The 17,628-nt window shown below is 43.9% G+C and overlaps 1 protein-coding gene across 2 annotated transcripts in view; it reads left to right on the top strand.

The window, feature by feature from the left end:
• LOC137437895 (sodium- and chloride-dependent creatine transporter 1-like) overlaps positions 1-17,212 on the top strand; it is a 115,437-nt gene extending 98,225 nt beyond the window's left edge. The window contains exons 13-15 of one of the 2 annotated variants that reach the window (XR_013621086.1): positions 10,680-10,782; positions 10,995-11,165; positions 16,210-16,894. Coding sequence is in view for 1 of the 2 variants with exons in the window: in XM_068132607.2 (XP_067988708.1) it covers positions 10,995-11,165; positions 16,210-16,308 (270 nt within the window). In the remaining variant the exon portion in view is untranslated. Of the gene's footprint in view, positions 1-10,679; positions 10,783-10,994; positions 11,166-16,209 lie in introns of both variants that reach the window. The other variant, XM_068132607.2, reaches the window with a different exon arrangement.
• The last annotated feature ends 416 nt before the right edge of the window (positions 17,213-17,628 follow it).

The following is a 17,628-nucleotide window of genomic DNA, read 5'->3' as shown; positions in this document are numbered from 1 at the left end:
AGAGTTGCCATCCCACCACATCGGGCATCTCCCACTATCAATTTCGCTCGTCCAAATCCAACAAATCAAAAATTTGTCATTTCATCTGCCAATCACCGTACCAACATCAAATTTTGCTTTTTTTCTAATTTCGGGGCCAAAACACTATCCTCATCACCCGTCTACTTATTACATCCTCTCGGTGCGCCAATTCACGTCTACAGCCCGGCTTCGTACAGCCGAGCAATGAATACGGGTTGTTTTGTGCCAGCGGCTGGATACGTCCCGCATTCGGGGCAGGGACGGGGGCTTACCCGGGCCGAGATCCCACGCACCACCTCGGCGTGGAGCCATCCAATGTCCCGATCTCGACCTGCCGGCACGTCTCAATAGAAAGTGGTCGCCATGACGACCCTTCCTATCGGGCTGCCCGCTCCGCCTAGTGGAGCCCGGACGCGGCCGTTCCAAGCGAGGCACAGCGTGGATCGCGTACGGCGGTTCTTTCGAACCCGCCGTGGCTCGGATCCCCGCTGGTCTTCGCGGCACGCGAAGCTGCCCGACGCGCACCGAGGGCCCGATTCGGCTATAAGTCGTTCTAACCTCTAACCCGGTTACCGTCGATGCCTCACCTGGATGCTTACAAGCATACGCTACCCCTTTCTTGCTCATACCTCCAGCTGTTCCCATGCTCCTCGTACCTTTCCTTACACACCTCGGTACACTCATTCCACTCACAGCCTTGGTCACACACCTGACCACCGAACACCTTGGCACACATTCGTCGCTCGCACACCTCACCAACACACCTCTTCGCGCCCCTTCCTCGGTCACCTCCTCTGTGACCAGCACAGGTGTGCTCTCACTCGCACACCCAACCACGTGCCTCACGACCAACTCAAGTGTGCATTCCCACACACGCTCTACCATTCCAGGTGTGCATCCTTCCATTCCAGGTGTACATCCTCGCTCACCTGTCACAACCAACTCACGCTCCGTGTCACTCTCATTACTTCCACCTCCATTCTTGACAGCGCACTCACCCTTACTCTCGACAGCACACTCTTTCCTCATGCACCCGTCCGTTACACACCTTTCTCGCGCACACTCTTGCGCACACTTTTCCATTACTTCCTCCGTAACACTCACCACACCGCGCTTCCATGTACCCCCTCGCACACGCGCTACTACCGACTCACTCTTGACGGCACACTCACTCCTCGGCGTGCACTTTTTCCTCACACACCCCATGGTCGGACATTCTCGCACACCTCTTTTTTCGCACACCAGACCTGTCGCACACTTCACCAACGGCCTCTCACGAACACCCGGATCCAAACCAATCCCCAAGCCGACTGAAGCTTTCCTCACATCATGTACATTTCCGATTATATCGCCACTCACCTCCGTACTTCGTCGTCGCACCTCCTTTGCCACCTGCAAACTCTTTATTTGGTTAGTGAACAGCACATTATGAGTTGAGCACCGACCTTGTACCAATTCCATTACCTCCTCCTGGATTTCTCTCTTAGTTTCTGTCCGTCTCTTCTTAATTTCACTCACCTCTTCTTCCACTTCCTCTAATTTTTGTTTAACTTCTTTTATTTCTCGGTGCGTCTCCTCAAGTTCGTCCTCTAAGGCTACCGTGACCGTCTCTATGTGCATCCTCACCTGCCGGTCCTTTGTCTCCATTATCTCTGTCACCTCGTCCACCCTCATTGTCAGTTCCTCACGTACCATCTGACATTGCCTCTGTGTCGCTATTAATTCGTTTTTAATTTCTTTTTGTGTCGCCTTTAACCCTCCTAGTACCGCAGTGTTCTTTTGAACCTGCTCCACTAACTCCGTCTGTCCCTCTGTCAGCTGTTCCACCTCCTCCGTCAGATCTTCTATTCCCCCTTGTAACTTCGCCGTATTATTTCTCACCTCTTTCTCCATACGCTTCTCACCTCGCTTTACCTCCTCGCGTAGCCCCGAAACCTCCTCACTCACACCTCGTCGTATCTCCTCTTTCATCTCCTCCATCTCCTTTGTAGATGCCACCCTCATCTGTCCCAATTCATCCCTCTGAGCATCCAATTTGGTTTCTACCCCGATTTTTACCTCCTCTATCTGCTCTCCCATTTGTTTAATTTCTCGGGCGGATTGCTCCCCTATCTCCCGCAATTTGTCCTCCATCCTATTTTCTAACCCCATTAACCCATTTTTTACCCCCTCTAACTGATTCTCCTGGGCAGCCATTCTATTTTCCACCCCCGTTAACCCATTCTTTACCTCTTTTATCCCGTTGTCTAACCCCTCAAAATTATTGTCTAACTTCTCACCGGTACCCCTCGCTTCGTTCCTCATTACCCCCATTTGGCCCTCCAATCGCTCACCCTGAGCATCCATCCGGTTCCCCATTACCCCCATTTGGCCCTCCAATCGCTCACTCTGAGCATCCATTTTTGCTTCTAGCCCCATATTTGCCATTAGTATGGTTGCATTAATCTGCGCCATGAGGTCCCGCACATCAATTCCCGCTATTTGCGCAGCGGGCGCGGCTACCCCGCGCTCGTGCGAGCCGCCACTTTGTGCGTCTGATACCACGTGCGCGAGAGCGCCATTTTGTGCGTCTGATACTCCCTCAACCGCACCTTCTTTACTCTCCTCCACCACTTTTCCCACTTCTTCCCTGGGGTCCTGGGTCGATTCTACCCCGTCTATCTCTCCCACCGGCATCCCGTCGCCTTGACCAGCCATGGCGCGATTTCAAAATTCGGGTTTTGCTTTAAAACAAAACAAATTTCGTCCGCTCCAAATTTTGACCAAATTTTTTCTAGATGTTTTAAAAATTTGGTTCGGGCCCCGAATCCCACTCCCAGACACCAATTGTTACAGACGCGGATTAAAGATGTTATTTTACCGAGCGGTTGGTATTACCGCGTCCGAACAGTTACTCCCCGATTAGAACCCAAACGTTGGCCGGATCGCACCGCAGCTATTCAATAGGGAAAAGACAAAGGCGACACGGATGTGAAGAAGAAGAAGAAGAAGACAAAAAGGTTGGAAATACTACTAAATTTATTCCTACTATTTACATGCTCAAAGTAACCAAGGAGAAGGAAAGATAATAAAATAATATACAGAAGGATCAGAGACACAGTGCAATTATTAACTTATACAGACTTAATTATTCCCAGGACAATACAAACAAAGACACTGACTCACGCGGGGAATTGCAGAGTGGATTGCTGGAAGGAGGTGTGTGGCTGGAGGGGGAGGACGGCACGGAGCTGGCTGGAGCTTGATCCCGCACGGGACGTCAGGCTGGACCTCGACGGCCGCTGATGCCACCGGGCCTGTCGTGTGCGCGGGATCACGGGTCGGAGCTGCTTGGTGGAGCCGATGCGCTGGTGGGGGGGTCTGGCGTGACGGGTTCTCTCCTCCTTACGCGCTCTTGCTCTGATGACCCAGCTCTTTTTCGTCCCTCCTTGTCTCAACTCAAAGTGCATCTCTCGTGGGGGCGTCTCTCATGGGTTATATATAGCCCCACCCTTGAACCTTTGCGAACCTCCCCCAAACGTTCTCTCTCCGCCCTCTCAAGCCAAACCCCTTGTTCATGGTTGGTCGAGTGGGGCTGGCTCACTCCTCCCCTCTCTGACGAGGTGGGGACCCGCCTTTCTTCCCCAACCCTGCCTCGTGGTCAATGGCGGATGAAGGGAAAACCGCCCAACATGCAGTTGGCAATGCGAATTGCAATTGATGAAAAGGGGGGAATGGAAGTGTTGGGAGTGGGAATGAAGGGAATCTATCTCTTTCACTGGTGCAATGGAGTACTTCAATTAATGGGAGACACAGCCTTACCCTAAAACACAGAATAAGAGATAACTATCAACAGGGGTATTCTATTATTTGGCTGACGTGTATGCTTGTGGACTAATTATGGGATTCTTAATTATGGAAATTCACCTTTACACAGCTCCGGAGGCAGGGGGGCGCAGAATAAACAATAATAACAATAATAATAAAGCACACAATCAAACAAAATATACAGTTCTCACATCCGCAACAATATATATATATCCAGTCGCGGCCAAAAATATTGGCACCCTTGCACTTTTTTCAAATAATGCACCATTTCTTCCAGAAAATTGTTGAAATTAAAAGATATTTTGGTATCCACATTTGTATTTCTTTGGTTTGCAGTGCAACAAAACAAAAAAAGCTGAAAAAAATTGCTAAATCTTAGCTTATTCCACACGGAAATCCTAAAATGGCCCGGACAATATTATTGTCACCTTTTAGAAGTTGTTAGAAATAATTAGATTTCAAGCAGGTGATTCTCCTTTACTTTGGAATTAAACTCACCTGTAATGAGTTGCAGATGCCTGCAATATAAAAATCACTCATTAAACCAGTTTGAATGGAGAAAAGGAGTCGTTCTGCTGTTTTGTGTCACTGTAAGTACTGCATTGAGCATGGAGAAAAGAAAGAAAACCAGAGAATTGTCTGAGGAGGTCAGACACAAGATTGTAGCCAAGCATGGACAATCTCAAGGCTACAATTTCATCTCCAGAAATCTTGATGTTCCTGTGTCCACCGTATGCAATGTTATCAGGAAGTTTAAGGCCCATGGCACTGTAGCCAACCTCCCTGCACATGGCCACAAGAGAAAACTTGATCGAAGATTGCAGCGAAGGATTCTTCGAATGGTGGAGAAAGCACCTCGATCAATTGCCAAACCGATTCAAGCTGACCTGCAGACACAAGATACGACCGTTTCAACTCACACCATCCGTCACCAACTCAATGAAAGGGGATTCTATGGTAGGAGACCCAGGAGGACCCCACTGCTGAGAGAGAGACATAAGAAAGCCCTACTGAAGTTTTCCAAAACACACCTGTACAAGCCAAAATCCTTCTGGGAGAATTTCCTGTGGACAGATGAGACCAAATTAGAGCTTTTTGGTAAAGCACATCATCTCTATGTTTACATAAAACAAAATGAAGCCTTCAAATTAAAGAACACCTTCCCTACAGTCAAACATGGATGAGGTTCAGTGATGTTTTTGGGTTGCTGTGATGCCTCTGGCACTGGGAGCTTTGAATGTGTGCATGGCATCATGAAATGAGGAAATTACCAAGGCATTTTGGAGCGCAATGTTCAACCCAATGTCAGAAAGCTGGGTCTCTTTCGAAGGTCATGGGTCTTTCAGCAGGACAATTACCCCAAACTCACTTCAAAAATCACCCAGGAATGGTTTAAGACCATTCCCGCTGGACTGTTCTGATGTGACCAGCAATGAGTCCAGATCTAAATCCCATTGAACATCCGTGGGGAGATCTGAAAGCAGCAGTTGGGAGAAGGCACCCATCAAATCTGGGAGAACTGGAGCAGTTTGCACAAGAAGAGTGGGCCAAGCTGCCAGTAGAGAGGTGGAGGAAGCTCATTCATGGCTATAGGAAGCGCTTGACTGCAGTTATTTTGTCCAAAGTCTGTGCTACCAAATATTAAATCTAGGGTGTCAATAATTTTGTCAATGCCATTTCTTTTTATTTTCTGTTTTGAAAGGATATATTAAGTTCCGAGTCAAAAACAAAGGTTCTGTTATATTAACAGTGAAATGTGGAATGTACGGTTATGTAGAAAAACGTTTCATACAAAGAACTGTGGAGACCAAATACTTTTGTCAATTTCAACTTATTTTTCGAGAAAATTTTGAGTTATTTGAAAAAAGTGGAAGGGTGTCAATATTTTTGGCCACGACTATGTATGAGTGTGTGCACGCACGCATGTGTGGGCATTTTTCTCAGATGGCTGAATGGATCTTTGTCAAAGTTTTCGAGGTTCATCGGCAATTTCCAGGGAGTGTTTTTGGGGAGAAAAAAAATTAACATTTTTTGATAAAATACGTGATTTTTTAAAATCGCTTTTCTTGCCTAAGCCATTGTAGTTACATGCAAGATAATATTAAATGATTCCCAACCCGTTCTTCAGTGGGTGCAGGGAAGTGTTTTCAGCCCCCGCAAAAAAAAAGAAAAAATTTTGATTTCTTTAAAATGCCAACAGGAGGAAAACAGCACCCAGCAATGCCAGGTACCCCTCCTAGTAATAAAAATAACAAGTCAGGAGACCACGATGGTTCACGAGCAAGCGGTATTCAATGACAAAGGACGGACTACAACCGAAACAGGCCCGGACAGGCCAGGCCGGAAATGTCAAAACGAAGGTTACTGACCTTGAAATGAGATAGAAAATAATGTATAGTCAGTTATGAGGTTAGTTAGCTACACAATACCGAAAATTCAGTTCGATTCCGACAACTTTGAAACTTTGACCTTTGTGACCTTCAAAGGTCAAAGGTCGAAGATTCTGAAATGTGTTGGAAAACTTGTATTTCATGATGTATGTGATAATATAAGATCATGTACGACATTTCACCCTATCAGGAAGCGAACAATGTAATAAAACCATCAAAAATCGACTTTTCTAAATTTCGTGACCTTGTGACTTTGACCTTGGGGCGAAAATGAAAACTCGAGCTCCGTGGGGCTACACACATGACATTGGCCTAACCAAATATCGAAACCCCTGTCAGATTCCACCAACTCCCTCGGAGAAGATGTAGCTTGAACTCGATTACCCCCTAAAAAGACATATTTTTCGGGCGTGGCTCCGCCCACAATGGGCGCAATACGCCCACTCTAGGCAGGACACAACTAGATCATGATATCAACCTCCCACCCAAGTTTCATCAAGATCGGATGATATCATCGGGTAGTTATGCTGCGGACAGACAGACACACACAGACACGCACACACAGACAGACGCACACACATGACGAATATAGTGGTCACTGTTTGATAACTCGTGAACCAAAAATAAGAATCACTTCACATACGACGCACGCACATCCGAACCTCTTCCAGTGTGTACGTAATAAAAGATGGCCGCAAGCAATTACAGAAGACTATTCAAAATATTTTTTATTAGCGCAAGGCATCAAGATCCAAGAACGTCTGTTACAGCAAAAACAGATATCAACAGTGGAACACTGAAGCAAAAAGAGAAAAAGAGCAGCAGTAAGTGGGTGATATTTTTTTAAAGATTCGACAGGACACGAAACAATCCAACAGGTAAAGTCTTGGAAGGTGCACATTTTAAAAGATCAGGACAGACATAGAGAGCTGATTCAGGGAGACAAGTATGCAGATTGTAATCTACACTTTTGGTGTTTTTTGCGAAGAGTGCTCGTCACCAAGAGGGGAGTAAAATTAAACTGTCCCCTATCGACTTCCTCAAATGAGAGCTTCCTCTGTCCAGCAAGTATCTTGTTTTAAACTGTTAGTCATATTGTACATATTTTGCAGTCTCTTCTGGTCCATACCAAGTCCTGTTGTGTCAATTGCTCGTTTTCGTTTGTCTGGGCCTCGGCTAGCCACGTGCTCAGGGCCTTCACTCACGTTATTCCCATTCTCACGTTTGCTTTTCCCCTCATAGTTCTTTATTCCCTCAATTCTTATAAAATAAGACAAACGAGAAAACCCCTTAACCCAACTCGCTCCAATTACGCCTTCATTCGATAATTTCCTCTCCCCCCTTTCCTCCAAATCTTTCTTACAGAAACAACAATTGCTTTTCCATTTGATTTGAAGCCTCTTTTAAATGGCTTTATGAAATAACATCTCCCTTTGTCGTTCTCTTTTCACTCACCTCATGCCAAACAGATACTTCTTTCCACATTTTCTATTTGGCTCAAAATCTTGCACCACGTGCCCCGTCTATGCGATCCCACAGGGATACTTTCCTTCATATCTCAAAAAGAAAAGAAAACATGGCTGCAGAGGTCCGGTTCTTGGCTGTTAACCCTGTCATGTCTGCACACCTTCCACATCTTCTCCCACCCAGCACCCGACTGCTCCCCCCAACTCCCACCCCCATTAGAGGGAGTATTGCTGTCGATTTAAATTTCATTCCTCACTCTCCAATGTCCACACTAACCCCTCCAAACCCACTGGAACATTTCTGTCTGCATTTACCTCTCTGCAATCACTTCATCTTTGCATGTGAAGTACTGTCCACCCCATGATGACGTCTCTCAACGTACCTCTATTTCCACCAACATAAATCTAGTCTTAATCCATCCCAACTCTCAGTTCTTGATCGATGGCAACAACACCATGCCAGCTGGCTGGGTGTTAGCTCTTCAACAAGCAGCCACAGCATTGCAGTGGCTTTGTGGGTCTGGCCTACCTGCAAACTTTCCAACCTGGATTTCTGCAACGAGTGCATCTCTCTCATGTTCCTCCTCTGCCCCTTTTCACTCCTCTGACCATGTTATTGTCAAAGCCCACATCTATCTGGCCATTATGAGAGAACAAGCCCCGTGCCGCAGAACATGGCTGTTCCAACAATGGCGTGTATTCCAATCTGCCCAAGCTTTCACAAAAGCAGTTCTCTTCACGCTCTCTTTTGCTCAAGGTCATCTGCAATCATCTTGGAAATCAGCAAAAATTACTGCTTTACACAAAAAATGTGCAAAAACAGATCCTAGCAACTACAGACCAATCAACCTTCTCCCAATTATCAGCAAAGTCATGGAATCCATCATTGCTTCGGATATCAAATCCTTCCTCTTCTCCAAATGGCTTGATCTCTGATCATCAATTTGGTTTCAGACCAGGTCACTCTACTCTGGACATGCTGCTTCTGCTGTCTCAACAATGGATGGAGGTCCTCAATGCCAAACAGGAAATCAGAGCTACCTCCCTTGACATATCACGTGCCTTCGATACGGTCTGGCACCCCGCTCTGCTCACCAAACTCTCCTCCTATGGTATCCATGGAAATCTCCACGCATGGCTTGCAGACTTCCTCTCTGGTCATAGTCAACGTGTGGCCCTGAATGAATTTCTCTCATCGCCCCTTCCTGTTCAGGCTGGAGTTCCCCAAGGCAGTGTTCTGGGCCCTGTGCTTTTCCTGGTCTTCATCAATGATCTCTCTGACTCTCTGGAAAATCCTCTCTATCTCTTTGCTGATGACTCCACTCTCTGCCACTCCATTCCTCATATATCAGATCAGCAGTCTGCAGCCTCCTCACTCTCTGCAGACCTGGACAAAATCACAGACTGGTCAAACAAGTGGAACATGTCTTTCAATCCTGACAAATCTCACACTCTTACTATGTGTCTCCGAAAAGACCGACTGGAAAACCCTCCCATCTACTTTCTGAATCATCCTCCCCAAGAAGTTCTGTCACTCAAGCTTTTGGGTCTCACTATCTGCCATGATCTTCCTTGGGAAAACCACATTTCAAATCTGGCCTCCAAAGCCAGTCGCCGACTGCGCATCCTCCGTCGTGCGAAGTCCTTCCTTGGCACACCTGAGCTCTTCACCACATACAAGGCTTTCATCCGCAGCTCAATGGAATACTGCTCTCCCTTCTGGGCTGGTGCTCCTGCCTCACACCTAGCTCAGCTTCACGCTGTTGAAAGCAAAGCATTCAGCATCATTGGAATCTCCCGCGATGAAGCTAACTCCGAGGGCGTTTCACTCACTTACCGCAAGCAGGAAGGTGGTCTTTCCGTCTTCTACCGACTCCTCTCCGGCCTTGCTCCCCCAGCTCTCTCTGTGCTCTGTCCCCCAAATATTCCTACAGGTCGCTCAAGATCTGCCTGCAACCCTCTCATGGTTAAACTGCCAAAATCTAGACTCTCTGCTCACCTTCACTCCTTCATTCCTCTGTTCTCCCACCTCTGTATCAAACTCCCTCACTCTCTTCAATCCCACTCCTCCCTCCAGGTCTTTAAAACAGCTGTTCACCACCATCTCTTATCTTCCCCCATCCAAAACCTTGATCTTTTCTACCCCCGGTAATTTCACCCCAGATTCACTTTTTTGAAATACCAACTTCCTTCCTGGAAGTCCTTGCAGTGTCCTTGTTTTTTATCCTTCTCCCACCCCTCCCCCCCTTCCCACGCCTCCTCCCCCCAATCCCTCCCACACATCTCCCGATGTCCCGGCTCTCAAATGTTGTGTTTGTGTGCTTCCCCTTCTCCCCCCATCTTGTCTACCTCTACCCTTATTATATGTTTTGTGTGTCTGTTTGATTTTTTGTGTGTGTGTGTGTGATAAATGTTCGCTCTTTCATGAGCCTCGATCCTGTATACAAAAAAAATAAAAAATAAAAAAAGGATTAGGCTGCAATGTCCAAGACCTCCAGTGTTGATTACGCTTGGGAAGACTTCCACAAAGGCCTATTCTCTCAAATGCACAGGTTTATCTCAGCACGGCGGCACATATCCTATCTAATCTCTTGGCCTTGATACACTAAATCCTGTAACAAAGGCAGCTGCGACGAAGCAGCTTTTTCTCAACATGGAAAGGTAACTTTCGGTCAGTTTAAGGTATGTGCGTGGTCCAAGGGTGCACATCCTAAAGCAACCCAGAAAACATCTTGCAAATCATGGCTGAACTCTCCAACCTATCTCCTTACTCAAAGTCATGATGGTGCCTTCAGTTTCTGATCCATGATCCCCTTCGGCCCTCCCTCATCCAAACAGGATCACCATCGACTCTGCACGAGACAGAGCAAAATGTCTCAACTTCACATTTGCCTCCAACCTGTGTACACAACCCAGCCTGCCATGTACCCCCTCCCTCACCCCCCCCCCCCCCCCCCATATTATACCCATTGCATTTTCGATCATTTTTTCACAGCTGAGAAAGTTCTTCGCAGCCTCGACTCTTCATCAGTGACAAGCCAAGATGGATTCTGTCACCCCCTTCCCTACCCATTAACTTATCCACCCTCTACATTCAGGTTACTGCACCCTCTTCAATACATCTTTCCTCTTTTCCTTTTTCTGTTCATACTTTTATTTTCCCCAATTGTGGCTCCTCTGGCAATACATTGCGTTTTTATCACCATGTTCCTCCATCAGCTTAGATTTTAAAAATAAAAACAGCAAAAGGCTCCAACAGTGACAAGCTTCCGAAGATAACCCTTTCTCGAACAACCCTCCCAACCCCCAGAGCACAGTCATATTCAACTTTGCTCAAGATCAAAGTCCAACGTACAAGAAATATGTGTACCCTGCTTGGGGTGAGGCCATTGGCTGGCTCATGGCTCTTTCTTCAATGCTCTGCATGCCCTGCACCCTACTCTTCCTGCTATTGAGGGAAAAGGAGGGCAGCTTGAAGCAGGTACAGTATATGTTTTGGAGTAGTAAACTTATAGCTCGGAATTATTTATAAAATCCTATTCAATAAAGCAACTTAATCAGAAGCTGAACCGAAATGGCTCGATGAGTGATTGGGTTGTTGCATTGTTGTAAAAGGGAGGTTGTGGTAAAGACCAACCATGTAGGCCATGGGCTACTGTAGCTGCCCACAAACCTCTGACTATATTTTTCTGATGCCCGAGAGTATCCTGAACATGAAATCAAATGTTAACATTGCATAAGTTGGGCCGAACTTGTCATTTTGGATCAATATTTAGAGGTACCCTCAAAACGCGACCGTGGTCGATTCGCATCACACTCAATTTCCATGTTTCATTCTTTGGTAATTTTGTGTGGTCATTATAGCACAAATATATACAAATGATACCAAAGGAAAGACCATCTTGTGCTGGTTCTTCTGAAATCAATATGTTTCAGAAATAGTCATGGCCAAAAATATTGGCGCCCTTGCACATTTTTAAAATAACTCAATTTTCTCGAAAAATTAAGCTGAAATTGACAAAAGTATTTTGTCTCCACAATTCTTTATTTCACTATTAATATTACAGAACCTTTGTTTTTGATCCAAAACGTAATATATCCTTTTAAATCAGAAAATAAAAAGAAATGGCATTGACAAAATTATTGACACCCAAGACTTAATATTTGGTAGCACGGCCTTTGGACAAAATAACTGCAGTCAAGCGCTTCATATAACCATGAATGAGCTTCCTACACCTCTCTACTGGCAGTTTGGCCCACTCTTCTTGTGCAAACTGCACCAGTTCTCCCAGATTTGAAGGGTGCCTTCTCCCAACTGCCGTTTCCAGATCTCCCCACGGATGTTCAATGGGATTTAGATCTGGATTCATTGCTGGCCTCTTCAGAACAGTACAACGTTTTGTCTTGAACCATTCCTGGGTGATTTTTGAAATGTGTTTGGGGTCATTGTCATGCTGCAAGACCCATGACCTTCGACGGAGACCCAGCTTTCTGAAACTGGGTTGAACATTGCGCTCCAAAATGCCTTAGTAATTTCCTGATTTCATGATGCCGTGCACACATTCAAGGCACCCAGTGCCAGAGGCATCACAGCAACCCCAAAACATCACTGAACCTCCTCCATGTTTGACTGTAGGGAAGGTGTTCTTTTCTTTGAAGGCTTCATTTTGTTCTCTGTAAACATAGAGATGATGTGCTTTACCAAAAAGCTCTAATTTGGTCTCATCTGTCCACTGGACATTCTTCCAGAAGGATTTTGGCTTGTTCAGGTGTGTTTTGGAAAACTCCAGTTGGGCTTTCTCAGCAGTGGGGTCCTCCTGGGTCTCCTACCTAAGAACCCCCTTTCAATGAATTTGCGACAGATGGTGAGAGTTGAAACTGTCATACCTTGTGTCTGAAGTTCACCTTGAATCTGTTTGGCAGTTGATCGAGGTGCTTTCTCCACCATTCAAACAATCCTTCGCTGCAATCTTCGATCAAGTTTTCTCTTGCGGCCACATCCAGGGCAGTTGGCGACAGTGCCATGGGCCTTAAACTCCCTGATAACATTGCGTACGGTGGACACAGAAACATCAAGGTCTCTGAAGATGGATTTGTAGCCTTGAGATTGTCCATGCTTGGCTACAATACCATGGGCTTTAAACCTCCTGAAACATTGTGTACGCTGGACACAGGAACATCAAGGTCTCTGGAGATGGACTTGAAGCCTTGAGATTGTCCCTGCTTTGCTACAATCTTGTGTCTGAACTCCTCAGACAATTATCTGGTTTTCTTTCTTTTCTCCATGCTCATTACAGTACCCACAGTGACACAAAACAGCAGAATGACTCCTTTTCTCTATTCAAACGGGTTTAATGAGTGATTTTTTTATATTGCAGGCACCTGCAACTCACCAGAGGTTAGGTCAATTCCAAAGTAAAGGAGAATCACCTGCTTGAAATCCAATTATTTCTAACAACTTCTGAAAGGTGTCAATAATATTGTCTGGGCCATTTTAGGATTTCTGTGTGGAATAAGCTATGATTTAGTATATATATATTTTTCAGCATTTTTGTTTTGTTCCACTGCAAACCAAAGAAATACAAATGTGGATACCAAAATATATTTTTAATTTCAACAATTTTCTGGAAGAAATGGTGCATTATTTGAAAAAAGTACAAGGGTGCCAATATTTTTGGCGACGACTATTTCACACTAGTTATTGGACTGCATATGGCCGCAACCTGCGTACATGTCCAGCGCATCACAAAAATGATCAAATTTCTACATTTAATTTTGTTTGAAGTACAAATGTGAGACTTTATTCATCCAAGTCATATATTAAAATAAACTCCAAAATACCAAACATTTTATACTGTACTGTCCAAGTTGGGAGCTGCATTGTCCAAGTTGGGAGAAATGTGCTATTAGGCAGAAGACCTAATTGATGAACTGAAGGTGTTCACATGCACCATCTTTTGGCACGCTCAAGTGCACATGGGCAATGAACTGTCAACACGTTGGCATAAAGGAGCTATGTGCCAAGGAGGACCAACTTAACCCTTCAAAGAATATGGATCTGGAACACTACCACCATGTAGAAGAAGTCTGGAGCAGCACTTACGGTGGGTGAACTATCAGATTGGAATCTGGAAGAGGGCCCATATCGCCATATCTGATATTGCAGATGTAAAGATTGGCCATGCATGGGAGTCGAAGGATGGCAAGCTTGCACCACTATTAGGGTGGTCCAAAAATTTGAAGATTGGATTTTCATTTCTCCACAAGCCTGCTCCTATTCCTATTGAAGAAAGTAGTTTGTGGTGAAACGTTGAGCTTGATTGGACAATATTTAGAGGTTGCTCAAAATGTTGACAAATTTTAATGAATAATAAGATAAAGAATTTTTAGCATCATACATCAATTCATAGATAATTATCTATTTTCAATTATTCAAATTATTTATTATTGTTATTGTTTGTTTGTAAACTAATAAATAATTATGTACAATGTACATGTATGTTATATTGTTCATTGTTCAATGTTCATTCCTATAGTCAAATTAAGATTAAAAACAAAACAGTAGATTAAACATTCATGTATTAATTTGACAACAAATCATTTATCGGAAAAAATAAATCATCCATCAGAAAATATAAAATATCTATCAGAGACGATAAAACAAATCTATCAGAACAATTAAAACAAATCTATCAGAACAATTAAAACAAAGTAAACATCAGAATACACATAATTTGAATGATTTTACGTAACATTGTATTCAGAAACTTGTGTTTCAAAACATTGCCTACTTCTTTGACGAGATGGCTTTGGTTGGCACTGGAAAGTTTTCACGATGAAGTTTCACAACTCTCAACACAAATTGCTTCTGCTCTTCATTCTTGGTCAGAGTGTCATGGAAAGTTTGGATGAGAGCAACACCTCGCTCAGCACAGTCATTGATAACCTTCATGCTGCGTATGTTCTTCTCAAGCTCTTGGTATGAGTTGTCTGTGTTCCAGAGGTGTGGCTCCTTTTCCAGAAAACTCAGTGATACTTCTTTGTCAGACTCTGAGATGACAACACCAAATAATTCAAGAGATCGACTTGTGATGTAGGTGTCCACTGAGTCAGAAAGCCTGAAGGCCTTAGCATCTATCCTATGAAGATTTTCTGCAATGTGTGTCCTTTGGTTGGTAGTCCCCCACATATTATTTCCTTTTCAGACTTGCCCAGCAACCAAACTGTGGAAGGGCTGCGAGTTTCTGCCATCTGAAAAAAAACAGGATCAATTAAACATGTTATATTTTGAGTAACCTCTAAACAAGTTCCAATTGACGTCATATTTGGTTCATATGATCTTTATACACATAGGAAGAAGGGCAGCCTTGTGGAGCATGGATGTTTAATAGATCTGTGGACTACCCTAACCGCTATGGTATGTAAGAAATGTTCTGCCACAACAGCTCATTGATATCATCGACGAACCACTAAATTCTCCAGATGTGGACGCAGATGACTCGGATGCAGAACTGCCAGATATCCCATATCAGTTTGGTGGAGCCAGCACTGAGAGTGATCAAGATTGACAATATTCACCAGTGAATGAACTCTGTGCCCATTCATTATATTGAATACATTACCCAGTGTATCTTGCCTGGTGGTAGCTTGGTCATTAGTTAATGTGCAAACATTCTGTCAGGCTAGTTTCACCCTTCATAATATTCATAATCCCTATGACCATGTGTTATATCACAGAAACATAAAATATAGAATTGGTGCAAGAGTTGTTTAGTATTGAATCCCATGAATGCGTACGTGCTGTTTTGCTCTCTTCCATTGAGTGCCATTTTTGAATTTGCCATAACTTTGTCCGTTTATGTCATAGAATCATAGGTGTGGTATAAAATGTTTGGTATTTTGGATAGTTTATTTTAATATATGACTTGGATGAATAAAGTATCACATCTGCACTTCAAACAAAATTAAATGTAAAAAGTTGATCATTTTTGTGACGCGCCGGATATGTACGCGGGGTGTGGACATATGTAGTTCAATAACTCGCGTGAAATATTTATTTAACATGATATTGATTTCAGAAGAACCAGCAGAAGATAAACTTTCATTGGGTGCCTCATTTGTATATGTTTGTGCTATAATGACCTCACAAATACCAAAGTATGGAACATGGAAATTGAGTGTGATGCGAATCGACTGCGGTCGCGTTTTCAGGGTACCTCTAAATATTGAGCCAAATGACAAGTTCATCCCAACTTATGCAATGTATACATTTGATTTCATGTTCAGGATACTCTAGGGCATCAGAAAAATATAGTGTCAGAGGTTTGTGGGGGACGGGAGTGAGGGGGGGGGGGGGCTACACGGGCAGCTAGAGTAGCCCATGGCCTAATACCAGCACATGCACATTTAAGCAAAACCTCTCCTTAAACAGGAGAAAGGGTTTAATTATTTACATTAAATGGAAATATTGATAGACAGTTTTATGAACAGATAACATCTTACTACTTCCTGTTTTCCACCCATAGCGATGGAGGTTACTGAACAAGCCAATTTTTGGAGCTCATATCACAAATGAGCAGTGGAGCATCTCAAATGGAGCATCAGTGGAGCATCGCCACCAATAGAGCATCTCAAAACCATATAGAGAGTTGCGGCAATGGCCCCTTCGGTTTTCAAGATCACGTGGTACATGGACGCCATTTTGCGTCCACATGAAAGCATAAATCGTAGTTTAAAACTTGACAAATTGGATGAGAAAATTATAGGTTGTTGTACCTGGGGATGTACAAATCGCTCAGAAAAAATGTCAACATACAGGTTTCCCACAAATACCGGAGGAAAGATAATCTGGGAAGCCAAAGTCAATAGCCTGAATTGTCAGGCATCGTCACCTGCAAGGCTGTGCGAGGTAAATTTAGGGGGTTCATCGTTTACACATTCAGTTTATGATAATGTGTATTTATTTCGAGTTTGTCAAATTATTAATGGATTGGTTAAAAGCCTGGTGTCTATCGCTGCATTTGAAAGATGTGTGTTAAGTCAGCTTGGCTGAGCATCTAGACTAGGCCTACTCACAATATGTGTGTGTGTTGTGTGTGTGTGTGTGTGTGTGTGTGTGTCGCAGTTGATGCAAAGGCTATTCAATATTGCCTAGGTTTACATCAAATGTCTCGCATATTGCACAATTATGATAAAGACAAAGCAAATATATATCTGCTTTTTTTGTATTTTTAGCATCAGCACCATTGATAAGCCCAGCCTGGTGTTGGCTTAATAGTTAAAGCGGATGGTTTAAGATCCAAGGGTCTGGTGAGGGGGAATTACATCAGTGGCACAGCCACGCCCCCAGAAAATGATGCAACCAAACAGTCACAGGCTGCATATGAATAAATAGAAGATTGATAAGATCGAAAATAGAAGAAAAAAATTAAATGGTCACAAAATGTAACAATAACTTGTGAGCAAGAGGACAATATTGTGTCTATGGTATTGAAACAAATGCAAGTCAAAATAAACGATATAAACATATTTGAACTTCTATTTATAAACACGAGCACAAACTTCAAATGAAGTGTGACAAGCAAAATTCACCCAACGCTTTACAAAAACAAACGACCAATCAGAGATTGCAGACCCTCGCCAGGACGTTTTTAGTGGTTGAGGCTTTTATGTTAAAACAAATCCGGCATCCGAACCACGTGACCGGTGACGTTATTATTTTTCTCACCAATTCATCCACAGATGACGCTGAAGAAATTTCATCTTGATCCGATAGTTTTGTACTTGTCGAACTATGACGTCATAATAGAGGAACCTATGACATCACCATTAACATATATTATTCCCTTTATATAGTTCTTTACAATGAGCCATGGCTCTTTTTTTTCTTTTTTTTTTCTATGCAGCGCTTTCGGAGATTGTTAATGTGGAGATTTTGGAGAATT

Source organism: Myxine glutinosa, chromosome 12, assembly GCF_964187855.1.
Source record: "Myxine glutinosa chromosome 12, kmMyxGlut1.1, whole genome shotgun sequence".
In the NCBI taxonomy this organism is placed as follows: Eukaryota; Metazoa; Chordata; class Myxini; order Myxiniformes; family Myxinidae; genus Myxine; species Myxine glutinosa.
This window is presented reverse-complemented; position numbering and strand designations above follow the sequence as displayed.